Here is a 26,375-nt window from a genome sequence, read left to right on the forward strand (position 1 = left end):
AAGTATGCATTAACTAGCACATTCTTCACTATCAAAATATTCAACCACCCTACATGTATACATGCACCTAGGTAATATAAATAAGAATATGGTTATAACTCTTTATTGGTCTTTGTGTTATAGCAGTTACGTGTTATATTACGGGATGAAGGGAATACTTTACCTAGTTATAATCCACCTCAAAATATTTTTTTTGTGAATTGTCTTGCTCTCAAGCCGCTGTGTAGGCATGTTCACATTTTTGTGGAAAGATACCAGCTTTAGACTATTTTACAACCTTATCAGAGATGAATGATTAATTGATTAATCGGTTAAACATTTCAATTGGGATGATTAATTGATTTTGTCGCAATTGAGACATACCTGAGCTTAAGAACAAATCTCGTTACATTGGGAAAATTCGAGTTTCGTTTCGGACACGTTTCGCCATGCTAAACCATCTCTTTCTTCAGTCTCTAATCCACGACATCAAGAAACTATCTATAAAAGGCTATTCCCAGTGGCAAGTTTTATTTTATTGTTTCCAAGATGCCACGTCAACTTAAGTGCTATGGAATCATCAATGAAACTATATCTTCCGATGGGCAGTTTTAATTTTTTTTTTGTTTCTTAAGGTAAACTTGCATTTAATTTACCACATTAACTATGACTAGATGGATTATATTATGTAGGGAGAAGTTAAAATGAAACTAGCTATACTGCTGGTTCCAGTCAATTCAAAGTGTTGAAAACAGTACATCACCGATTCCATCTAGATAAATTGATTTTATCTCTCTTCTCATAAATCTTATGTCATATCACCAGTTTTATAAAACTGATATGACACCTTATTTTTAAATAAAAATGACAGCATTGTATGTAGTAAAAGGTCTCAGTTTTTTGCACAACAAAGAACATATAGATGTATTTAATAGGAAAAAGAGGAAGTTCCAATAAAAGACCGACAAAGGGTCATGTTTTGAGTTACAATAGTTCCCTAGGATGCCGCTGGCATACTTGTGTTAACTGCTACTAAACTAATGAAGGAAATGCTGGTTATGTACTTTCTTGACCGCTTCTTAATTACTCTTCTGACAAAAAAATCTACTGCATTAATCAGGAAAATGCAGCTTCTGCATCTGTAAACACAGCCAAATCAATGCACTATGAAGCAGCAACTGAGCTCAAATGAATTTCACTTCTACTGCAGTGTCAAAATTCAACAGGTCATCAAGCATAAAAACTTCAACACATCAGCCATTAATCCCTTGCTTACGGCTGAGTGATGTCTTGACCCTTGCCATGGATGGGCTTCCTGTCATATGTTAACTGCATGTTGCTGTGATCCGTTTTAAGTTGGGCAAGCTTCGCAAGCAATCTTTTGATAAAGTGAACTCTGCTTCTTTTCACCCTATTCCTTTCCCATCTCGCTGACTTGAGAAGCCAAATCCTTGGGTGCAGCAGTTGCATTGTCTGCTGTGGCATTTTCTGCTCTAGATGGCTCTGCTTGCTTCTTACGTCTGGGTCTTCTTGTTGTCATCTTAACAAGATTATCCTTTTGCGGTGTCTTCTCTCCAGTTGAACTAATTGGTTGTTGCTTGCCGCTAGATTCTTGGTTTGCATCAGGAAGTAAAGCTCGAGAACTTAGTCGAAGTTGACCCTTGTCATTTATCTGGTTAAGGCAGTGAAAGATACTGATATTCAGAAAGCAAGAATGTTTTACGAAAAACTGAGACCATAGCTTCAGTCATATCATCCAGTCAAAAAGACCTAACCAAATGGCATTTCTAGCAGCAGATATAGTAGTATGAGGGAGGCACATGAAACTGTCATTAACCATTCTGCTAAGTGGGAATGTTGAAACCTTGAAGTAAAAATGGTAACAAACTAACAGCACGCAGATCCTACAGAAACACCAATGTAGGAAGTTGACCAGATAAAATCAGAATCACTGGTCAATACTGCAGAAATAGGCAGGATTCAAACCAGATATATATATATATATATACATATATACATACATATATATACATATATATATATATATACATATATACATACATATATATATATATATTTATTAGTATCTATATGAATCTAGGCTAGGCAAGGCTAGAAATTCTTACATTGTGAAACGGAGGGAGTACTAAAGTTGTTTTTATCCAAATTTCATTTGAAACTCATGTTGAATTCAAAGGGAGTTACAAACCTCAATAAGCTTGACATCAATGCGATCACCGACTTTAAAAGCCTGAAACAAACATAGCATTAGATGAACTAACATGCATAAAGAACAAATCAAAGGAAACAAATTTGAGATTTTCCTCACATCTTCAGCCTTGGCCAACCAACTTGAACTTAACTCACTGATATGGCACAAACCCTGCACATTGTGTTAAGCAAAATAAATTATCAGAAATATTGATTAAAAAATTAGAAATTTGTTCTTGAGAACTACTCTTTCATTTGTTGGAAGCTGAATGGGCCATGTGAATGTCATTCAGGGTGCTTTCCCATCATTACACATGCAATAAATATGTGAAAAATATTGAAACTAGAGGAAAAATTTGAAATATGCTGACCTCACGCCCTGGTGCAATTTCAACAAAGGCTCCATATGGAGCAATGGATTTGATCTCACAGTTCCTGCAATTGAGTATTCAATAAAAAAGGAGTCTGATGAGCTAAAATTGGAAAGTTCATCAGAAGAGGAAGAGATTAAATAGCATGAGATAATACTATTTGAGAATAAGACATGCAAACAAAACCAAGGGGATAAAAACCAAATGGCACCTGTAAATTTCTCCAACTTTTGGAACCATGGTAAGATTAGCTATTATAGTTTTTGACTTCTCTAAGCTTGACAAGTCCCTAGCAGTAATTTTTACCTGCCAAAAGCACATGTAAGAAACTTTAAAAAGGATAACAGAACAGGGTAATGTTTACTTACAGTGCCATCATCTCCAGTATCAATAGCATCAACTCCAGACTCCTCAATTATGCTTTTTATTGTCTTCCCACCAGAACCAATTATTAAATTCACCTTGTTTGGCTTGACCTTGAAGAACAAATTCATAGAACATTTTTAGAACAGTACATACAGTTGCAAGAAAAAGACATCATTCGCACTTATGACGTAAAGACAAACCTTCATGACATGGATCAAAGGAGCATACGGAGAGAGTGTTTTTGCTGGTGGAGGTGAACATTTTGCCATTTCATCTTGAGGAAGGCATGAAATGCAAAGTCAGATGAAAACAACTGAAAAATAAATTGCAACTAAAAAACTTGCAACAAACGTTGTCTCAACATAATAGCAATCTAGGTAACATATTGAGCCACTTTGTTACTGTTAAATGTTAATGATCTAAGAAGAAGAAAAAAAACATGCTATCCAACTAAGTTCTGGCCATATTGTGGCACTACTTAAAAATCCTCAGTATTGACCCCCCCCCCCCCCCCCCCCCAACACACACACAGCATCTGGTGGTGTGTTTGCTAATGACGTCATTTCAAATAATCCATTTAACACTACAGAGCAGGTCATGCATATTTTTTTGCATTAAAAAAATAAAAACAAAACAAACAGTGAATGCCTTCCACATGACTTCAAATGTTTGTGCACAATGCTTAAAGGAAATTATCCATTCCGAGATTCAAAAATGAGCTCAAAGGTTTGCGGGTAAGCCAGTTGAAATTTGATTATGAAAATCCTTCCTGGTAGGTATGAATGATAAAGCTAGACTGAAAGTTAAGCAAAGACTTACTTAAAATATGCTTTCTACCATCTCTAGCTTGAAGAAGGGCTTGTTCCATGATAGGCAGAGTTATCCCCACTACCTGTCACATCATAGCAAACACAAAGATAAATTTGTCAATGATATGCCTCCCAAAAGAGTAGCAGGCTAAAGCTGAGCCCACAAGAGAAATGCTTGTCATCTATAGTGATTAGTAATTACTAATTTACAACCTTGATGTCCATTTGGAAAGCAGATATACCATTTTCATTACCAGCAACCTGTAAGAAGAGTAGTTTATACATTAAAAAAAAGAACTAAAAGATCCAAACAGCACCAAAAGTTTACCACTCTGTTGCATTTCTGAATGAAAGACCCAATCCAGGATAGGAATCAAGTTATACCTTAAAATCCATGTCACCAGAGGCATCTTCAGCACCAGTAATATCAGAAAGAATAAGCGGCGTGCCATCTCCACCAAATTCCAGTGTATCAAGAACCAAGCCCATTGCTATTCCAGCAACAGGGAACTTTATTGGAACACCAGCGTCTTGAAGTGCTAAACAACCTCCACAGACAGAAGCCATGCTGGTGATGTACCAGAAAAGTATTACTAATAGAGGGGAGCAGTAATTGACTGAGATCAATAAAAGGCTTCCATTATCTAAAAAAATAGAGGGGAGCATAAAAAAAATTATGTTGCAGGCTGCACTCTATGCAAGAACTGCAATTTTCAGTTGTCAAACACTTGAGTAAAAGATCTGCAGCCTGCGCATATGGATGGTAATTATTATTCTGTACATCTGACCCCTTGGAAGAATATATATCCTGAAAACTCTAGGAGAGGTGGCAACTAACAGGTAACAGAACATCTAAAAGTAATATAAAGAATACAGCGGTCTCATGTATCAGCTGTAAACAAATTTAGCACACTACAAAAATACAAACTATCATCACATTTGTTATAATCACTGAAGGACAACAGTTTGTAGAAGACAATAAAAAATTAAAGGGGAAGCATGAAATGTACCTAGAGGAGCCATTACTTTCAGTAATAGTACTCTCGACACGAATAATGTAAGGAAAATCCTCTTCAGGAGGTAAAATAGGTTCCAGGGCTCTTTCTGCAAGCATTCCATGACCTATCTCCCTCCTATTAGGTGCCCCAATTCGACCAACTTCGCCAACAGATGATGGAGGAAATGTGTACTGAAGCATATAACACCAAAAGTTAGCTAATTGTGACTAGTAGTATCAGTATCTAACCTCTTCTGAGCAAAAAATTTTATGAACAAAGCAGGGAACATATTTATTAAGCTGCACAGGTCAGACCAAGAATGAAAATTGTAAGCATAAGCCTTCAGAAACACCTGTATGAGTATAAAGTCTTGTACAGAGGAGAGCATGGCACAACGAGATATAAGTCATAGTCATCTCATGAATGAGATTACTAAGGTCGACATCACTACTTATATACAATGAAATCTACGAGTGAACTAGCATGCATCCAATGCTGTTACAGCTGGGACAACACTCTTGATTGCACAATACACATGCTAGAAAGGGCTAGGTATAACTGCATGGTTTAAAGAAAACATATACTAGTTCACAAATCTTATTTTAGATCCATAAATATGTATGTATTGAGATGAACTATATAATTCAACCAGCCCTCAATTTCAAATACCTGAAGATAGAAACTTTTCGATTCCTCAGTATCAACAAGGTTATCAATTCGCTGTGCCATCTGATAGTCACCTAAAGTGACCACAGCCAATGCCTGCATGATTGAATAAGTTAACAAAATATGAGTTTCCAATCTAATTCATTATGCACATTTAACTCAAGTGAAAAGAGTGCCTGTTTGAAATAGACCAGCAATGTTCATCCAGACCTGTTACTATTATTAAATCATGATTATCATTGATCAACACCAGTGAGAAATCTTTACACACTTTTATGTTTCAAAATAGTGGTAAACTCCTACGCAGTTGAATATACTCTTCATAATCTATTTTATCTACGTAAGTGGCAACAAGTGTTGATCACAATAAGAAACCAATTCTTTGTACATGCCACATGGTTGGATGGAGAGCAGATTCAAAATTCGTAACAGGACTGGTTAACAAGATTACTGAAACAACATCAACAGGATATAAAAGAAACATAGCACAGGAATATGCTGTGACTCGCAAGTTGCAAGCGATATTATTTCTATTAGACTCTCAAATGAGGTGTATTACCTTACCTGTGTTTCTCCCCTTGTGAACAGTGCACTGCCATGTGCCCGTGGAAGTAATCGACATTGAGAATTAATAGGACGAAGCTCACAAGGGCTCCGCCCATCACTCCGCTTTCCACCCTGAAGTTTCAATATTAATGAAACTCATGAATGCAGTAGCCTATAATAGTTTGAGCAACAATTTAAATGAATCTTTTCAAAGATGATAAGCCTTCCTACTAACACAGAGGACACTGCAAGAATGCTAGTCATTTTAGTTGAAAAGATCTAGAAAATCCATCATATTTTTGTAATTCACATGGTAGTGAGTCCAACAGAGTTTCTGATAATTCATCATGAATCGCAGTACTACCATGCACTAACTTTTATCTGATCATTCACCAGGGCTAACTTTCAAGACTATCATGCACTGTAGCATTACAAACAGGAAATCAAGTATGCACATGAAAACTAATTTTCTAGCAAATAAATGCATTATTATGTTATCAGAAATAAAACAGATAAAATATATTAAAAGAACATGAGACAGATTTAATGCGGAAAACCCTTGTGGGGAAAAACCCTCCCTCCCTCCTCCCTCCATCACTCAATCTAGTTTCCCCATGGAAACCCTGTGGTTTACTGAGGACATGTAAATAGGGAAATTACAAGCCTACTTGAGTACTCATTGAACAAGTACATATATCAGATTCACAAATTTGGATTGCAAATGTAACATATCATGAAGCATAATAAAGCTAATATTTTGGAAGAAATGGTCACCTTACAGAAACTATTTTTATATAATAAGTGCGAATAATACCTCTACAATCCGTCTTCGTAAAAATTTAGATGAAACTTCCTTGAAGACTAGTTTTACATCAACTTCTGAGAATAACTACATGGAAGGTAGGAGACACAATGTGAATCAGTACAAAGCATCAGATGAGCAAATGTATATGAGATCTTAGATAGAAGATGTCATACAAACACAATAAAAATAGTTACAATGAGATCTAGCAATATTGTACCTTTATCGTGCACCGGGAAAGGTTTGTTTTAAGATGCCATTGCCAAAATTTTAGAAAAGAATTTAAAAACATGAATGCACATCTTCAGAGAGAACAGAACAGCATTCATCACCTGACGAGGAGGTTTCCTTGACACTGGTTTGATGTGAACTTCGCCTTCATCCACTTCACCATCCTCTATAATCTCATCCTCGTCCTCTTCTTCAATTACATCAGCTAAATTTTCAGTGGTTCCAGACGAGTCATCTTTAGCAACATATCCCTGTTCAGAAAGTATGGTTATTACTTTCTCTTCCAATGCCGAAAGAGCTTTTCTTCTGAGAATCTTCTCTTTTATTTGCAGTGCCTTCACCAAGTCATCTCCAGAAATATCCTGAACACATTAGCAGTTGAAATCAGTGATGGAAAGTACAACTAATTGAAAATGAGAAAGGTAATATATAAATATGCTCAGTCCACCTGACCACCAAAAGAATGATCTGAGAAAACAGTGATACTAAGTATTATCAAGGAATGGCCACTGGCCAGTGTATCAGTCATATCAAGCAAATGGAAATGTTTTAAAATTAGGAATAGGGGATAGAAAGGTATTGGTATTTGAGATATTTGATCACAGAAAGTGCACCAATCACCACAAATTCCAAAACCAAGGCAATTAGTGTTTTCACCAAAAACCTATTAAAAACTTGAAATAATTGCATATGCTATATACCTATTGATAAGTTTAAAGATTGCACATTAGTAAAATAAAGTGCAGTAGTTGTTCATACTTCAACATGCCTGTAGAGTTCGGGTGGTGGTAAGTCAATAGCATCGATCATTTTCTTCTTTCCACATTTCTGGACAAGACCATCAATTGCCTTGCAGATTTCTCGAATTGCCACCTGATTTCTACATTAAGTCAGAACCACAACAAAGGGAAACAAATACACTATACCGATAAGATGCCCTGAGAAGATAAACAAGATGAAAGAATGCATGTTTTGCGACAAACTAGTATTTATTTAGTGAAATAGGGAGAAATAGATGATGGTCACATTAGGTGAATAGCAGATTGAGCAAAAAGTTGTTCAGCTGAGTGCCAATCATCAAAAGGACATATTGTTCATTTTTCTGAAAAGCTCCTTGACCAAACAAATTACAATTTGAAGGGCAAGAAATCTCTGGTTTTGGAAGCTAACAGTAAAGCTTGATAAACAAAGGGGAGAACTTAAAGTTTGGTTATTTGTTACTGGTTGATTACAATGTTAACTACTAAGCACTAGTTTTGCAACAGAACTGGTCATAATGTGCATATAATTACTACCATACCACATTATGGATATCAATATATCATATCTAAAAAATTCAAATTCTAATGATTAGACTATGAACTAACCTGCCCTGTTTCCACAGCTTCAAGCAGCTTCTCCTCAGTTAGAAAATCACAATAGCCCTATCAAGAGTAAGTCAAAAATAATGGGTTAATCTTAACACGTAAAAAATAATACTCATGTGGGTTGAGTATGGATTCAAGTACGTTGCAGGGAACCATGTTTAGTTAAAATACTATAATGCTTGAGAATAGCATTTTTAAACTTTGACTACACATTTTACATGAAAACATTGAGAGTTTTTGCAATGTATTTATAGATTTGACATAAAAAGTACTTGAGAATCACACTTTTCATCATTTCTTTCTAATATATGATTAAAAAAACTAATGACCAAATGCACATATTAGAGGCCACGTTGATGTCCAAAGCAACAAGGAATGGAGGGAACAAGGGGGCAACATATGCACATGACCTTTACAGGTCATGCCCAATTCTTGTGTACAAAAGAGACCTCAAGTATTTTTACTTTATCAGATCATTCAGACAAGTGTCTAGATATTTTGTTATCAAATGGAGATAATGCAATATAATAGGAAATAAATCATTAACTTCTGGTGTGACTAGACACTTAGATTGATAACAACTTCTCTTCCAATTGTAGGCGTTGAAATATATTGGTAAAGCAGGAACCATATGCACTATTCTTGTCTTCTAGTTCTACAGACATAAAATGGAGCTGGGAAGTTTATGTACAAAATAAAGCTTTAGCGCAAACCTCTATCATCAATATGGCACTATCAGTCCCAGCCATCACCAAATCCAACTCCGAGTTTTCCATTTGTTCAGTGGTCGGGTTAACAACAAACTGATCATTAACCATACCAATTCTCACTCCTGCAATTGTTTGTTTATTTGGAACTTCAGATAGTGCCCTGCAGAGAAAGTTTTGTGGTAAGTAAGAGCAGCTACAATATTCAAAAAAATGCACAAAAGTACAGATTTGTATTCTTGCATTAGACCTACATGGCTATACCAGCAGCTGTGACAGCCAAGCAATCAGGGGAATGAATACCATCATAGCTGAAAACCTGTAACAGTAAACTAATCTTATTATAGGATTAATGCAGTTCATGATGGCACGGAACTGAACATTTATTCACATTTTGAACAAACTTAAAATTGATGATACGAGTTTCATATGCAAAACAAAAAAGGTTGATTAGATTACCCAGGATAGAATCTGAGTTTCATAGTAGAAGCCCTTGGGCATAGTAGGGCGTAGGGGCCTATCTATCAATCTGCATACTAGAACCTGTGATTAAAGTATGAAAGAAAGTTTAATTACCCAACAAATATAATAATAGAATATAGCGTAAGTTATTATAGTGAACCTCATGATCTTTTGCCCTTCCTTCTCGTTTAAAGAAACCACCACTGCATTCAGTTTAACAATTAGAGCAAGACCGATTCAAATACACGGAGAGATGATAGCTGATTGCTAAACTGCATGATTTGGGGGTATTTATACCTAGTTCTTCCAGCAGCTGAAAGGCGTTCTTGATAGTGAACTGACATTGGGAAAAAATCAGAAGGATCGTTTGGTGTATCAGAAAGACAGACAGAGGAGTAAACAATCTGCCAGTGTATTTAAGAAAAACATTAGTAATACAAAGCATCAATGTTGAAATATAACATCTAATGTTCTACTACCTTCATTATGTTAATTTGCAAAATAATGATGAAGGAAATAAATTCTAGTTTTCAGTCTTACAAATGGTGATTCACATATGAAAGTTTGATGTACTGTATAAAGGGACGTAAAAATTTTGACAACAATGAAACCAAGAGAACAAAGGGAAGTAAATATGGTTGCACTGCACACAAACTGTAGAGTTAGAACTGTGAATTGACTCATGAGAGCTAAGATAATTTGAATAATTAAGCGCAAAAGACATCATAAAAGTATACCACTATAACCACTTAGAATAAAATAATTATACGTCCAACTCCTCATTAAAAGGAAAAAGTGGTCTGCAATGATTTAAAACTAGCAACGCAGATAAAACTTGCGAGGAATCTGCCACATGGACATTGGCCTCTGGGTGTTCAGACCAGCCATGACGTTTTCTATACACTAAAATCAGCCAGTTACTTACTGTTTCACCATCCGTGACCATTACAGAAGCACTGGCTTGCCTCCCTATATGGCCTGTCTCCACCAGTATCTGGGAAACAAAAGATAATAATAAACACTCTGTTGGTTACCATAATCGGACAATCCTCATGCTGTGTCAAACAACAGAACCATAAAAAACTAATATAAGAAGGGTAACAAGGTACATATGGTTGCCTCCGTATGCGCATGACTATGAGCAGTTGAGCACATAAACCTGGCCTTATTTTTGATGTTTTACGGGCATCCTGAGAAACTACATTTCGAACGGCAGTTAAATTACGCACGCAGCAGCGTGCATTACGGTTCACTGCGCAGAAATGTTCGAGCTCACGAATCACAGTGACACATTTGCTCGAAAGGCTCGAACGCGAGACGCGGTTCCAATTCCCGACATGGCAATACGGAACATAGCAGTTGAAGTGCACCTCAATGGGAGCAACAGTATAGGAGAGAGAGGCTCACGTGGCGCTCGCCGACGGGAATCTTCATGGAGAACTTGGTCGGGCCGGAGGTGCTCGCCTCCTCGGTCACCACGGGCGGCGGCTCCTCGCCCACGGAAGCCCTAACCCTCGTCCACGCCGCTCTCCCTCGCGCGCCGCGGCGCGAGGAGGCGTACGCTGCTAGCGGCGCCAGGCGGCGGCCGCGCGGGAGCGGGAGCGGGAGCGCCGCCGCGGGGCCAGCGCCATGGTGTGGGGAAGCGAAGGCGAGGTGCGGCGGCGGCGGCGGCGGCGGGAGGAGGTGGTGGAGCGTGCCGGGGGTAGCGAGCATCTCGAGGCGGAGGGGGAGGAGGAGGAGGAGGGGGGAGCGGGCGCGCGGCGAGGCGGGAGGGAGACGAGAGGGTGGCGACGCGCCGAATGAACCTTATCGCTTTCGTTTTCTGGGTTTCGTTTCTGGGCGTTTTTATACAGTCTTTTTTTTTGGGGGGCTTGTCTGAGGTTTTTTTAGGGTTTTACCCTTCGCAGGACGTTGGATACGACAGATGCGAAGAACACTCCCAATTGTTTTCCTTCGGTTTAGCGGAAATTTTAAAATTGGATTTGATTTTTAGGTTCGATGTCGTAGTTTTTTTATTTGTTTTAAATAGTTGATAATGTTTGACTAATAAATTATTTTTTGATATTAATAGACTGTTATGATTTATAATAAATAAAAGAGATATGATAATGATGCACAAATTTAGTAGCAAGCAAGTGGTTCAACTAGAGTTAATGGGCAATGATACGTGAGGAGGGAGGTGTCCACAAACCCAATTAAAAGAATAGTTATAGTTTATTTATTTTTTATCATAGGGTCATCTTTTGGGTTTTAAAAGAAAAAAAATCTAAATGGTATATTTGAAATAAAAACAATTTTTCGCACGTATGCTTTTCTGAACTTATAGATGATGGTGAGTTATTTGTGAAAAAATATATGAAAGTTGCTCTAGAAAATTATAATAGTCATTTGTAAGTTTTTTACCTAATTAATTATATGCTAGTTCGTTGCTATATTATATAATACATTCACTCGTCATTCACTTTTCATTCAAAATTCGTACTTCTGCATGTCCTCTCACCCATATACACTCCTTATTTATGGAATGACACTAGAGTATTTTATTTTCAATCTTAATTACTACTAAACAATCTAAAAATACTTATAACATAGTAATACATCTATCCAAATATATAAGTATTTTGATGTTATCTAGAAGAGATTAAGATAATAATAAATTACTGCAATGCTTCTAAATAAATGAGAAATGTATATGGTCGGATGCTAGTAAGTATAGAAAGGGAATGGATTGATGTAGATGAAATACTGGTATATATAAAAGCCACTTCCAGACTTCCAACAAGGCACCAGTGGTCTAGTGGTAGAATAGTACCCTGCCACGGTACAGACCCGGGTTCGATTCCCGGCTGGTGCATTATCTGTTTTTAGTTATCGGTCCTCTTGTTCTATTCTGCATTTATAAGACCCTTTCTTTCCGGCTAATGAAACCAGCTAGCACACGTTCGATTGAAGTAAGATAAGTTACGGTTATATGATTAATTAAGTATTATTTATTAAAAAATATAAAATAGATTAATATAATATTTTAAAACAAATTTTTTATAAAAAATATATCGTTTAGCAGTTCGGGAAGTATGCGCGTGAAGACGTGGCCCTAATCATTTCTAAGCCCGTTCATTTTGGCTAACTAGTACTCGCACATCCAATGCACGTTCCACATTTCACAATATTTATCCCTAAACATTTTAGTTCTATGAATATAATGTAGTATATACGTACGTGCAGTATGAAACAGTCATGATTTATTCGTACAAGGTATCAAACAAGCTCTCACTTTCCCTATCCACTTTTTGTAAACCGCAAAAAAATATCAATTGATCTATGTGAAAGTCTTACATTTTTTTCACCGAAAATGCTAGAATTCGGTGTATCACACCTACCGTTGAGGCGGATGGTTTTTTAGGACCAGTAACACCTACCTGGGTTGACATTTTGTTTTTTTACCATTTTGAAACTCTTTTATTATAACTGAAATATTTTAAGGTATCATTTATATTTTTGAATATTATTTTTTATACCGGTGAGTATGAGTGATACCATATTGATAAATCATTACCAAATAGTATATCATTTGATATCACACTAATATACGTTGGTACCAACTGACTAACAATCGATAGTAATGCGATATCAGATTTGACACCAATGAGGTATCATATTTATCATCCGTATAAATTACCCTGTAAGAGCAGATAAATAGCAGGCTATAAGCTAGTTATAAGCATATTTTAAAAAAACAAGAGAGGAGAGAGAGTGAAGTGGGTTACTACTTTGTAGCTAGCTACAGTACGGGTTTAAAATACAATGTGTATATGACATATGAAACTATGTATTAATGTTTTATAGATGACTATTGATAAATTGACTATTAGATTGAATATAGATAGATAAATTAGAGCTCGTAGTTGGTTATACTTCTGAACTTGCTCTGATAATAAATAAATAATAACGATGGTGGGCAAGTTTCGTGTCGGCATACCATCAGCCCAAGATATTTGCATTTAGGCCTTATTTAGTTCCTATCTTTTTTTTCAAAAACATCACATTAAATTTTTGACACTTAAGTAAAGTATTAAATATAGATAAACTAAAAAACTAATTGCACAGTTATGAAAGAAATCTTGAGACGAATCTTTCGAGCCTAATTAGCTCATGATTAGCCATAAGTGCTACAGTAACCAACATGTGCTAATGACGGATTAATTAGGCTCAAAAGATTCGTCTCGCGGTTTCTAGCCTAACCGTGAAATTCGTTTTTTCATTCGTGTCCAAAAACTCCTTCCGACATCCGGTCAAACATTTAACGTGACACTTCTCCCAAAATTTTCTCAATCTGAACACCACCTTAGGCCTTGTTTAGTCCTGAAAATTTTTTTCTAAAAACATCACATCGAATTTTTTGACACCTAAACAAAACATTAAATATAGATGAACCAAAAAACTAATTACACAGTTATGAAAGAAATCTTGAAACGAATCTTTTGAGCCTAATTAGTCCATGATTATCCATAAATGCTACAGTAACCAACATGTGCTTATGATAGATTAATTAGGCTCAAAAGATTCGTCTTGCGGTTTCAAGGCTAATCGTGAAATTCGTTTTTTCATTCGTGTCTAAAAACCCCTTTCGACATCCGGTCAAACATTTGATGTGATATATCTCTCAAAAATTTTCTCAATCTACTCCCTCTGTCCCAAAAAATGATTTCTCCAGTTTACGTGTCCAGCATTTGACCATCCGTCTTATTTGAAAAATTTCCAGGAAATTAGAAAAAAATTAGTCACACATAAAGTACTATCTATAATTTATCATCTAATAAAAAAAATCTATCGCAAAGTTTTTTTAATAAGACGAATAGTCAAAAATTGAAGGTAAAAAATAAAAATTTGGTTTATTTTAGGGGAGAGGAAGTAAACACCACCTTATTCACGTTCTCAAACGTCCAATCCAATCCACAAAAGCTATTAGTATAATAGTGATAGAAGAGCTTTCCCAATCGGGAACAAATTCAACGCACCTCACACCCACGCCTCGCCCCTTCACACACCCACACGGCCACACCACACTGACGCTACCCCGGCGATGGCGGCCGGCGGCGGCGAGCTGAAGCTGCTGGGGACGTGGGCGAGCCCGTTCGTGCAGCGGGTGCGCCTCGCGCTGCACCTCAAGGGGCTGACGGACTACGAGTTCGTGGAGGAGGACACCGCCAACAAGAGCGAGCTGCTGCTCGCCTCCAACCCCGTCCACAAGAAGGTCCCCGTGCTCCTCCACCGCGGCAACCCCGTCTGCGAGTCCCAGGTCATCGTCCAGTACCTCGACGACGCCTTCCCCGGTTCCGGCGCCGGCGGCCTCCTCCCCGCCGACCCCTACCGCCGCGCCGTCGCCCGCTTCTGGGCCACCTACATCGACGCCAACGTAACTAGCCCCATCTCGATCGATATTGCATCTAAATGAGATCGATTGAGCTGCAGTAGTACGCTAATGGCGATCTCGCCCGCCGACCGTGCAGTTCTTCGCGGCGTGGAACAAGTCGTTCTACACGGCGTCGGCGGAGGAGAAGGCGGCGGAGATGGAGAAGGCGTGGGCGGCGCTGGCGACGATCGAGGGCGCGTTCGCGGAGCTGTCGGAGGGGAAGGGGTTCTTCTCCGGCGAGGACCGGCCCGGGTACGTGGACGTGGTGCTGGGCGGGTTCGTGGGCTCCATGCGCGCGTACGGGGCGGCCGTCGGCGTGGACGTCCTCGACGCCGGCAGGACGCCGCTGCTGGCGGCGTGGGCGGAGCGGATCGCGGCGCTCGACGCCGCCAAGGGGGTCATCCCGGAGGTCGAACGCATGGTGGAGCTCTCGCGCTCCGTCAACAAGAAGTGAAATTAAAGCTAGCAGCTTTTGCTAAACCAAATCCATGTTCGCCGCTAGCGTTTCAGAAGCTTTTGCAGGAATAAATTTGAACCATGTGCGATTTTGTTTTTGTTTCGTCGAAATAAAAGTGACATTTCCAGGTTTCACAGTGGTTTCAGTTGGATCAGGTTCCTCTCAATCCGTTTCAATTATATTGACTATAAGTCGATCGTAACGGTTTGTCACAACCAAAATTTAGTTTGCAAGTAAAACTTTCATAAACGAAAGCTTTAATGATTTGAAATCAAACCTGAAAAATATAACAATAAAAATATAAAATCAAACTTAAAAGGTAAGTCCTAAAATTTGAATTTTGGCTAACACTCGTAGAGTGAAAAGGGTAAACGATAAAGGGATGTTGATTTTCTCACGCACTGACACAAACCAGCATGGTTTTGTTGCCTGTTGGAGAGAATCGCCAAAGATCGGGTACTATATAGTTCAATCAGACAGATCGTCGCCGTTGACAGTCCATCCTAACTCCCCCCACAACTACCCAACACAAAACCACTCCCTAGTGCAGATCAGATATATCATGAAAATAAAAACAAGATTAGATACACCCAAGATTTCCCCGCACATGAAGCCACATGCTCGTTGTCGTGAGCTCACCGTCGAAAGAAAAGAACCCTCGTGCTCGGAACGAGAACCTCTACAGTAATACTACTGTGTATTTGAGATATTTTATTGTCGTGGGATTAAAATGGAAGGTTAAGATTTACTACTACGATAGTAAATAGTATTTAGAAGTACGGTAGCTACAGTATCCTAGCACGGTTAATGATATTTTTTTACTAGTTCTCTCACATAAACGATGTTTCTATGGGGTGCCGGTACTGTAGATATTCTGGATAACATGGGTTCATCCTCCCGTGCATGTAAAAACTATGGCAACAAACCAGGAGTACGGTACTCCCGCTATGTTTTAATGTATGACAATTTGACTTTTGAATATAAAATTTGATTGTTCGTCTTATTTAAAAAATTAAATAATTATTTATTTTGTGGTAACTTGTTTTTATCCCTATAAATACTTTAAACACAATATATACTTTCGAATATTTGCATGATTTATTTTAATAAATGAATGGTGAAATATCGAGTCTAAAAGACTAAGCATCATATATTATAACATAGAGGTATGTAACTATTGAAGGGCCTAATCTGTTAGGAAGGATTTCACGAAATTTTTGGAGGAACTAAACTGTTTCATATAAAATCTCGTGAAATCATGTGTTCCAATGGAACCCTCATGTACTCGTTGCATCCGATTATATATTTCATGATTTCTTGATCGAGATACACCATGTTTAGTATATTTGAGAGTGTTCAACTTTCAATAAAAATCTATAACCCAGAATAAAATAAAAAGGCCAAATAACCTGTTACCACTGTTGGTCAAAAAAATTTTTAATCATCCCGGTAAGGTCATCGTGATCTCATGATCTCATCGGCCATCTCTTTAGGCCATTCGTTGTGCAGGGGAAAGTATTCTATACCCTTGAGGGAATATCCTCTCATCTATTGTATGCTATCTAAATAGTCATTAAAAAATTTTAAAAAATTATAAATATAAATTAATATAAGATATATCACTACACAAACATACACGTTTAAATATAGCTTCTACAATCCATAACAAAAACAACAAATTGAACCAGTATACGTAGTGCAGTGGATTGGCAACTGCCCTACCGCGCTGACGTTGGATGATTTCTTTCATGGAGGAGAGAGAGGGTGGCGAAGTGTCTTACCCAAGAACAACTTCATGAGCAACATACCAGCAGCCTCGATTCATGCCGCTTGATGCCCCACGCCTCCACCGACCTTTGTTGCATCAATTTGCCAGCTGCCCCTGGATCTGCACCACATATATTTGTGTCGTCCATGAACTTTGATGACCCATGCCACTTAGATCCATTCCGCGTCGCGTATCACTGCCCTAGCCGCTTCAATGCACTGTATGAAGAGGGCATAGGAAATAGTTACAGCTACCTAGAGCAAGTTCAATAGTATAGTCAAACTACTACTAGCTCTAAATCATTTATAGTTAATATAAGAGTCAATTCATACAATAGTTATCTATAAAATATTGATACATGGTCCCACATATTATATACACTCCGCGTCTTGGAGCCTATGCTGCAGTTGGCTGTAAATTAGTAGGTCACTACTCTTATCTCTTATCTCTTATCTCTTTAAAATATGTTTATAGTTAACTTATAACTTGCTATTGTACCTGTTCTAAGAGAAGATCTCAATGACATCGTGTGGGCTCAGGAAGTGGCCATCTGTGTAAGGCTGAGGTGGAGGGGGCACTGGGAGCTGAGTCGCGCCGTTACCTCTATCGGTTGAGTGGATGTTGTTCGGATAAAGAGGGTGAGACGGAGTGGAGAAGAGAGGACACTAGTTGAAGTGAATGAAGGTGAGGATGCTGCAGGTGGAAAGAGTGGCTTTATATTTGTTTGTTGGTTACGGAGGCTCATATGTAAAACGTTGGACTTTCCTATAGTTTGGCAATTGTGAGGACTAGAATAAAAAATATTTGTCATTAATAATCAAAGACACCACTTAAAGCCACAAGTACCTTAAGAGAAGTATTTTTTAATGATAGGTCTCAGTCTACATAACATGTAAGATCACTTAGTTGGTGTGCTTTAAGTTGTAAATGCCCTAATAAAACTTAGCCTGAGCCACATGCCCACATCACTCTCGACCACTGTGTTTTCTTGCACATAGTTCTTGGTCATGCTTGAGTAGATAAGCCACTGTGGTTGTGTTCTTTGGTGAGGGTTGGGATTTGGGAAAAGATTCTCCCTCCATGCAAAACAGAAGAATGAATTAGTGCTATTAGGGGTAAAGCAATCACGTATAAGTATATGTATCCGTAGTGATGTGAACGTTTCATTTGCCTTAATAGACTTTGTTTTCGTCGATGTTGATAGGGACACTGTTACTAAGTTCAACTTCCGTCTAGTGCAATCATGGTTTCTCTTACAGACAAAAACTGGGAAAAGAGACAAACCAATGCCTACTGACACTAAAATATTTACCAAGAGAAAAATATTTACCAAGAGAATTGAGGAAAGTGACAAAATAAAGAAAACATTTCAAACTCGTGCTAGGCCAAAAGCTTAGAGAAGCCTTGGCCCAAATAAGCCCAGCAAGTAAACCCAAAGTCCCTACCCTTGGTCCCCTGCTGGACGACAAGAGCAGTTAAGGTTATTTTATCAAGGAAAAATCATAGAAAATCCACCCAAATGTCACTCTTGTTTGAGATTTCCTCTATAAATTGTTTTTTCTACAAATGCCCTCCTTCTCATTCATTTTGATTTGATATTGCGCCTATCAACGTTGCTCACGTATTGTCATGATATTTTCCTTGCGTTCTATACGGTGTATCGTATCGCATAGTCAATATGGTTACAAAACTAGCTACACCAATTGATCTTGCAAACAATTTCTGCTCTTGGTGCTACAGGAACTAGATGTGATTGTCGCGTGCATGGAGCTGTTCTTATTGTGATGTTCAGACAATCGAGCTCCATTCACGCTGTCATGCACTCAATAAGCTTGTGTTCAATGCCAGTGTCAGGCGAGGCTGTCTATGAACATGCTCAACTCACGGACTAGTATTCAACTACGACACCGCGACCTACTAGCATCAGAGTAGGAGTTACCTAGACCACTTGCCCTAAGCTCATTAATACTATTATGGTCATCTACTGCTTGTTTGCTAGTCATTTTTTCCTACCAAAAATACAAATCGGATAAGCCATTCAACTCACTGACCCAACCAGCCTTACACCGGCTTGTGCAGGTTCAATTGGGTTACTATTGGGTGCTGTTTTAGCCTGTGAAAGAACATGCCTGGCAACAAAAATACGTAAGCGGCTACAATAGAAATTCAAACCAAAATGAATTAGAAGGGAGGTATTTGCAATAAATGGGATCTCAAAACTAAAAGTGACATTTGGGGTTAAAATTTTCCTTATGAGTACACAACCAAAGTGTCACTAGCTAGTCCTCATCTTTTACACGAAAACATACTACCTCAGTACCTATGTCCCAAAACGTAACTATTTCTAGGTTATTTAGCAGGAGTTATTATTGAGAAGAACGTGTAAACGAGAAATAATTTATGAATTACACACACACATATATATATATATATATATATTCGTAGCGATCTAAAATCAAATGCTAAAAAATATACTACTATGAAAAAAACAAAAAACAACTTTAGGTAGAAGCAAAAAATGAGGCTGTTAATAAATGAGGAATTGGTTGAGTGGGTGCGTATGTGGAGATGAAATAAGAATAATTTTGAATGGAAATTGATTGATGTCAGTAGTACCATGAATAGATCGAGATATTTATATCTTATATAACATTTAAATACCATGAATGTTTACATTTTAATACAGAGGAAGTATATGCCACTATCAACATTCGAATGTTAAAATTTAATTTTAAAATTAATTTTATGTCTGTTCATTGTATTTTCTTTTTTATATTGGTGTTTAGTCATCAAGACACAAATATACCCTTTCGTTTTTGGTCAACCGACGGGACCTCTTAAGATATAAAACACGTCAGGGACGAACCTGAAACACGCGGTACGTACACCAAACCACACATGCCACCGCCAACCATACGAAACTCTGAATTTTCACCAGTAGTACATATATAAACTACTCCGGCCGATCCGTAGTGCCCAACCAAAACTGACGTACGTAGATCGTAGACACCCCAGGCAAAAGCGTCACCTGTTGTTCCTGTCGAAAACACTACTCATCTCTGGATGAAACGAACGACGTGTTGGAGATAGGACCAGGAAATTCAGATTAGGTGGGGAGCTCTTGCTGTTGCTGTTGCTGTCGCTGCTGCTGCTTGGCATCGCTGGAAGTTTTGGACCTTTCTAGCTCATGTGAAACACCTGATCGAAGGAAGAGGAGTTTGATTATTGTTAGCTACTTTTGGCCTGTTTGACAAGTTTGCTACAACCGCAGCTTCTCATATAATCTTTAAAAATAAAAAAACTCTTTTAAATAATACATAACTTTTGATAATATGTCATTATAAAATGAATTAGAAGCCAGAAGTCGGAAGTTGAAAAAAACACTTTTGAAAATCTGCGGTTGTAAAATGAACTACAAGCTGAAAAATACAGCCTTTTTAGATCTCATAGGCTAGCCCCCAGACAGGATCTTTGTGTGTTCAGCGCTTCTGGCTGCCTTCCACAACAAAAAAGATGGAATTGGTAATTAAGAATTGAGTGTGTTCTGGTTGATTTGCACAACGAACCATTGGGCCGGCGGTGACCATCAGAAATTCGGAACTACTGTCTCCGTTTCATAAGTTTCATAACGTAAAAATGTTTAACTTTTTTTTAACGTTTGAGCATTCGTCTTATTAAAAAATTTAGCACAAATGTAAAAAATAACAAGTCATGCTAAAAGTTTTTTCGATAATAAAGTAAATCATAAGCAAAATAAATGATATTTTCATAACTTTTTGATTAAGACAAATGGACAAACACGCAACCAAAAACAAGTTAAACATCTTACGTTATGAAACGGAGGAAGTACTAGTATAGATAATGGACGGAGGATATACATAGGAGAAAAGTGAAAACACTTTTTATACGGTTTGACGAGTTGTCTACGGCTCATATAAGCAATCAAAAAATAATTTATACATAAAACATATATAGATGTGTGCGGGCATGATTAAGTTAAAAATGTTGACAAATAAAATACAATAAGAACCATAAAATATTTTAAAATTTAACGATATCATATAAACTTTAAAAAACAAATGAAAGGGATGTGCGTCGTTAGGAATTCGATCATACTAGTCTTAGCAGGATCTCTTGCTTGAACGCTTGGGTGAGCTTGAGAGGGAGCAAAAAAGAAGATGGTCCTGCAAAATGTGATATCCAAACACCTGAACGATAAATTAAGTATTACTTATTACAAACTTAGAATAAATTAATACTACATCTATTCTAAAATATAAACATTTCTAAGTTGTTTAGCATAGACTAATGAGATATTAAAAGAATTCTTTTTAGTCGCATCAGTATTTATTTTTAAAATTTTAAATTAATTAGATTATTTTTCTAAGCATTTGATTAGCTCCAGACATGATTGAAATCATAAAAGTTGGTACAAAATGTTGATATTATGCTTTACAATTTGAATCCTATAAGTAAATATTTATATTTTAGAACGAATGGAGTACTTTTTTAACTTTTAGAAAGAAAAGTTATGCAAAAGCCGTAACGATACTCTCTTCACCTAAAAAAAATATTTTCTACCCATCTTGTTTGTCCCACCTATATTTTATATTTTATTCTTTAAGTAATTATTCTATCGAGATTTGGTAAGGCAGAGGACAAATGCATTGGAATTTGAGAGATTAGGGGACAGATGCATGTGATTTGAAAAAGCAGGAGATAAATGCATTGATGTTTGAAAAAAATGAAGGAAAGAACTTCCAAATACATTTTCTTTTAAAAAACACGCCTTTCAATATACGCGTGAAAAGAAAAACCAAACCCCAAAAGAGCGCAAGCTATGAGAGTATACAGTGACATGGCGAGGTCGTTCCCTATGCGAGATTCCATCCAGCTCGGACTGGGTCGCGCCTCCGTGAAGCTCCTTGTCCCCGCAGAGGAAACGAGTACGTCCTGACGCTTTTTGCAAAAGCAAGCAGCTTTTGTCAGAGCAACCAACTTTGAGAGGCTCAAGGAAGGGAGCAAGCAGCGGGCGGGCCGCCTCCGACGCGTTGCCAAGCCACCGGGAGCTCGTCGCCGAAGACCTCCGCTGGCCGCCACGCCGTCCATCCGCGCCGCCGAAGACCTTGTCGGCCGCCTCGTGGTCTATCTGCACGGCCGCGAGCTCCATCGGCCACCGCGTCGTCCATCCGCGCCGCCGAAGATCTGCGCTGCCGCGAGCTCCGCCGGCCGCCGCCGTTGAGTTCCCAAATCCGCCGGCCGTCGAGGCCGCCCCGATGTGCGCGCCGCCACCCCGACGCGGTGGCTGGCGAGCTCTGCCTCGACGCGTGCGCCGTCGACCAGATCCGTCGGCCGTCGAGGCCGACCCGTCGCCGACGTCGCCCGCCCCCCGCCGTCAAATCTGCCGCGGGACGCGCCGGCGCCAAGCTCCACCGCTTGCCGGGGCCGACGTCGGCCGCCGCCGCCCCCTGTGGCCGAGAGAGAGCAGAGAGAGGAGGGAGAGAGATGGAGAGGAGACAGCTAAGAACAGGAAAAAAGTAAATGTAAAAGTTTTGGTAGGATCCACGCGAAGCCGTGTGTGCATTTTGGAGCATGTATACTATCTGTGGCTTAGTACTACGTAGTATCTCTTTTTTGTCCGAGACTCCTACATAGAGCTTCTTTTCTATCCGAGACTTTTACGTAGGGCTTCTTTTTTATCCGATTCCTACATAGAGCTTCTCGGACTGTGTATGCCCTGAAAGAGGCACCATCCCAGAGAAAAAAAACCAAACCCCAAAAGTACCTTTTGGCCTCCCTCCGTTCCAATCCAGCACCTGTTATCGTCAGTCTCACACGCTCTCCTTCCAGTAATAATAAAATAAAATAAAATAAAATAAAAGTAAGCCCGACGTCAGCGAAAGAAATCCAGGTGGTGCCACCTCCCACGTCAAACGCACTAGAAATATTTCAGTGCACTCGACACCACACGGTCCACACGACACGATCCGTAGCGTCTTTTTTGAACGCTCCTCTCGGCTCTCGCTTGCCTCGTTTCCTCCTCGATTCCCGTGCTTCTTCTTCTTGCTGCTCGATTCGTGGCCTCCGTTTCTCCTCTTCCTCGATCGCTCAAAGATCGACACACCGAGCGAGCGAGGCGATGCTTTGCTTTATTGATGGCGAGCGAGCTACGGTTGGTGTGAAATCCAGAAATTATTGGTGAGTTCTCTCCCTCTCTCTCTTTCTGCCCGGCCCGGATTGCAGCAAGAAGAAGTCCATCCAATCTCGTCGCGAGTGCTCGCCGGAGTCTTGGTTTCGTTGCCGGCGACGCTGGCTTGTTCTGGATTGGGGCGTCATCTTCCCGGATAGCAATGGCGGGGCTGGTGATGGCGGCGGCGGTTGTGGTGGTGGCGGCGGCGGCGGCGGCGGTGGAGGGGCTGGGGATGAACTGGGGGACGCAGGCGACGCACCCGCTGCCGCCCAAGGTGGTGGTGCAGATGCTCAGGGACAACGGGATCACCAAGGTGAAGCTGTTCGACACCGACTTCGCCGCCATGAGCGCGCTCGCCGGGAGCGGCATCGAGGTCATGGTCGCCATCCCCAACAAGGACCTCAACACCATGGCCAGCGACTACAGCAACGCCCAGAGCTGGGTCAAGAAGAACGTCAAGCGCTACGACTTCGACGGCGGCGTCACCATCAAGTGAGCCCTCCTCCTCCCCTCGCCGCCGCCGCCATGGCCATGTGTTCTTCAATTTTGAATTTTTCATAGCCATATTAATCACCCTACATCCATGATGATTACATGTCCAATTTCTTCTGTACTTGGAGCAAAATTACCAAACTTTTGAATTTTCAAAGCATCAAATTGCGATCTTGGGATGAGGATTGAGTGATGGATGATGGATGGATGGATAGAGGGAGGGGGGAGGCAGAGGGCAGTGGAGGAGGTTGGTGGCACGTTTGGTTGGTGGTGCCAAAGCCACATTAATGTCGTTGTTCAATGGCCCATTTTGCAGCATGGATAACGATATGGTGCTTGCCATTGTTTGACAACCAGTTTAATCTACACCTTAATAGGGTATCAACGATTTAATAATTAGTAGTAGATGGTTGGGGGACCTGTTCTATTATGCTGAGGCCACAGGGGAATATTACATGTTCTTGTGGTCCCATTGGAGCTCAAAAGCTATAAGATAATGGGGGAATGCTATTCAATCTTGTGATCCATGCATATCTAATTCCTATCCCTGGTTGGTTGACTTATGGGCTTATGGGTAGTTGCTAACCATCTGACAGATTTTTTGTACTTGTTCTTGAAAGGAAATGGCGAATTTGCTAGTTCATGTGTTGATAGTTAAGATAATACCATGTATTAAGCTTACCATTTGGGAACAAAATATTTATCCTTTTGGAGGATATTTTACACTGTTTGTAAAGGTACAGATAAATATTTATGCTGTTCAATGAAGATAGGAAAAATACTTTGAATCTGGGGGAGCTAGTACAGTGATTTGCATCTGAAAAATTTATGAATTTGCAGTCATTTCCAAACAAAATGAACTAACTAAATGTACATTATACTACTGATTTGCTCACTGAAAACATGTTTCCAGTGCAAATTCAGATCAAATGAACAAGGGTTTCTCCAATTTTTACATGCTGTTCCAAATTATGATTTGCATGTAAGAACTCCAAGCTGAGAAAGCAGCTTCTTCTTCTTTCAGGTATGTGGCCGTTGGCAACGAGCCTTTCTTGAAGACATACAACGGCTCGTTCATCAACATCACCTTGCCGGCGCTGCAGAACATCCAGAACGCGCTCAATGACGCCGGCATCGGCGACCGGATCAAGGCCACCGTCCCTCTCAACGCCGACGTGTACGACGGCCAGTTGCCGTCCGCCGGCCGCTTCCGGCCGGAAATCTCCGGCCTGATGACGGACATCGTCAAGTTCCTGGCCAAGAACAACGCGCCCTTCACCGTCAACATCTACCCCTTCCTCAGCCTGTACTTGGACGACAACTTCCCGGTCAACTACGCCTTCTTCGACGGCGGCTCGACGCCGGTGAACGACGGCGGCGTCCTGTACACCAACGTGTTCGACGCCAACTTCGACACGCTGGTGGCCGCGCTCAAGGGGGTCGGGCACGGCGACATGCCGATCATCGTCGGCGAGGTCGGCTGGCCGACGGACGGCGACAAGAACGCCAAGGTCGCCCTCGCCCAGCGGTTCTACGCCGGGCTGCTGAAGCGGCTGGCGGCGAACGTCGGCACGCCGGCGCGGCCGAACCAGTACATCGAGATGTACCTGTTCGGGCTCGTCGACGAGGACGCCAAGAGCGTCGCGCCGGGCAGCTTCGAGCGGCACTGGGGCGTCCTCCGCTACGACGGCCAGCCCAAGTTCGCCATGGACCTCACCGGGCAGGGCCGGAACACGATGCTCGTGCCGGCGAGGGGCGTCCAGTACCTGTCCAAGACATGGTGCGTGATCAACACCAACGCCAAGGATCTCTCCAATCTCGGCGACAAGATCAACTTCGCCTGCACCTTCGCCGACTGCACGCCGCTGGGCTTCGGCTCCTCCTGCAACGGCATGGACACCAATGGCAACGCCTCCTACGCCTTCAACGCCTACTTCCAGGCGCAGAGCCAGAAGGAGGAGGCCTGCAACTTCCAGGGCCTCGCCGTGCCCACCCAGACCGACCCTTCCACCAACGCGTGCAACTTCACCATACAGATCAAGTCATCGGCGGCGACGACGGCGACGGCGCCAGTGGCCGCCGGCGCGCTCGTGGCGGTTGCGGTGGCGGCGGCGCAGCTCCTGCTTCTCTGGTAGCGTTTTGTGCAGCATGTACTGGGATCAATGTGCATTGTTGATTTGTTTGCATTCTTTGGAGATTTTACCCTCCTCTCGCGGCGTGGATTAGAAGAAGCCGGTGGTTCAGATGCTTTTCTTTGAAGGATTAGAGGAGTGGTTAATTTGATATGTAATTAATTAATTTGGGTACAGTTTATTTGAAATTAGTTCAAAGATGGAGCTTGCTAGTTGCTTTCGTTTTTGCATCCAACAACAGCAAGTTCGTAGCGAAAGGGCATGTAGCCTAGTGGTTATAAAGGTCTTAGAGCGTCCCCAACAACTCATCTAAATTTGGTTATCTATATTTTCATTTGGATGATCATTTAAAATATTTTCATCTTTCATATCCCTTTGTACTCTAGCAGATCATCTATATATGGCATC

At 40.3% G+C, this 26,375-nt stretch overlaps 3 protein-coding genes and 1 non-coding gene across 4 annotated transcripts; 3 read left to right on the forward strand and 1 right to left on the reverse strand.

Annotated features, from left to right (window-relative positions):
• Window positions 1-906: 906 nt before the first annotated feature.
• On the reverse strand, window positions 907-11,311 carry LOC102717354 (probable polyribonucleotide nucleotidyltransferase 1, chloroplastic). Its single transcript, XM_040525798.1, has 24 exons — window positions 10,923-11,311; window positions 10,441-10,509; window positions 9,813-9,919; window positions 9,676-9,718; window positions 9,513-9,596; window positions 9,308-9,372; window positions 9,060-9,216; window positions 8,347-8,403; window positions 7,739-7,852; window positions 7,081-7,341; window positions 6,761-6,835; window positions 5,965-6,078; window positions 5,404-5,496; window positions 4,747-4,925; window positions 4,121-4,304; window positions 3,950-3,997; window positions 3,747-3,819; window positions 3,128-3,201; window positions 2,930-3,037; window positions 2,773-2,867; window positions 2,562-2,625; window positions 2,309-2,362; window positions 2,189-2,230; window positions 907-1,651 (listed from the first exon to the last, which is right to left on the reverse strand). The coding sequence occupies exons 1-24, from the start codon at window positions 11,226-11,228 to the stop codon at window positions 1,391-1,393; spliced, it is 2,727 nt and encodes a 908-aa protein (XP_040381732.1). The 5' UTR covers window positions 11,229-11,311; the 3' UTR covers window positions 907-1,390.
• A 987-nt stretch (window positions 11,312-12,298) lies between these two features.
• On the forward strand, window positions 12,299-12,369 carry TRNAG-GCC. The gene has a single exon. It is a non-coding gene; the product is annotated as a tRNA-Gly (tRNA).
• A 2,136-nt stretch (window positions 12,370-14,505) lies between these two features.
• Window positions 14,506-15,569, forward strand: LOC102717629 (probable glutathione S-transferase GSTU6). The gene is made up of 2 exons (XM_040525799.1): window positions 14,506-14,931; window positions 15,026-15,569. Exons 1-2 carry the CDS (start codon window positions 14,599-14,601, stop codon window positions 15,380-15,382), a joined length of 690 nt encoding a protein of 229 aa, XP_040381733.1. The 5' UTR covers window positions 14,506-14,598; the 3' UTR covers window positions 15,383-15,569.
• A 7,478-nt stretch (window positions 15,570-23,047) lies between these two features.
• Window positions 23,048-26,268, forward strand: LOC102717910 (glucan endo-1,3-beta-glucosidase 8). The gene is made up of 2 exons (XM_006657421.3): window positions 23,048-23,835; window positions 24,860-26,268. The coding sequence occupies exons 1-2, from the start codon at window positions 23,504-23,506 to the stop codon at window positions 25,968-25,970; spliced, it is 1,443 nt and encodes a 480-aa protein (XP_006657484.1). The 5' UTR covers window positions 23,048-23,503; the 3' UTR covers window positions 25,971-26,268.
• The last annotated feature ends 107 nt before the right edge of the window (window positions 26,269-26,375 follow it).

This window comes from Oryza brachyantha, chromosome 7 (assembly GCF_000231095.2).
Source record: "Oryza brachyantha chromosome 7, ObraRS2, whole genome shotgun sequence".
NCBI lineage: Eukaryota > Viridiplantae > Streptophyta > Magnoliopsida > Poales > Poaceae > Oryza > Oryza brachyantha.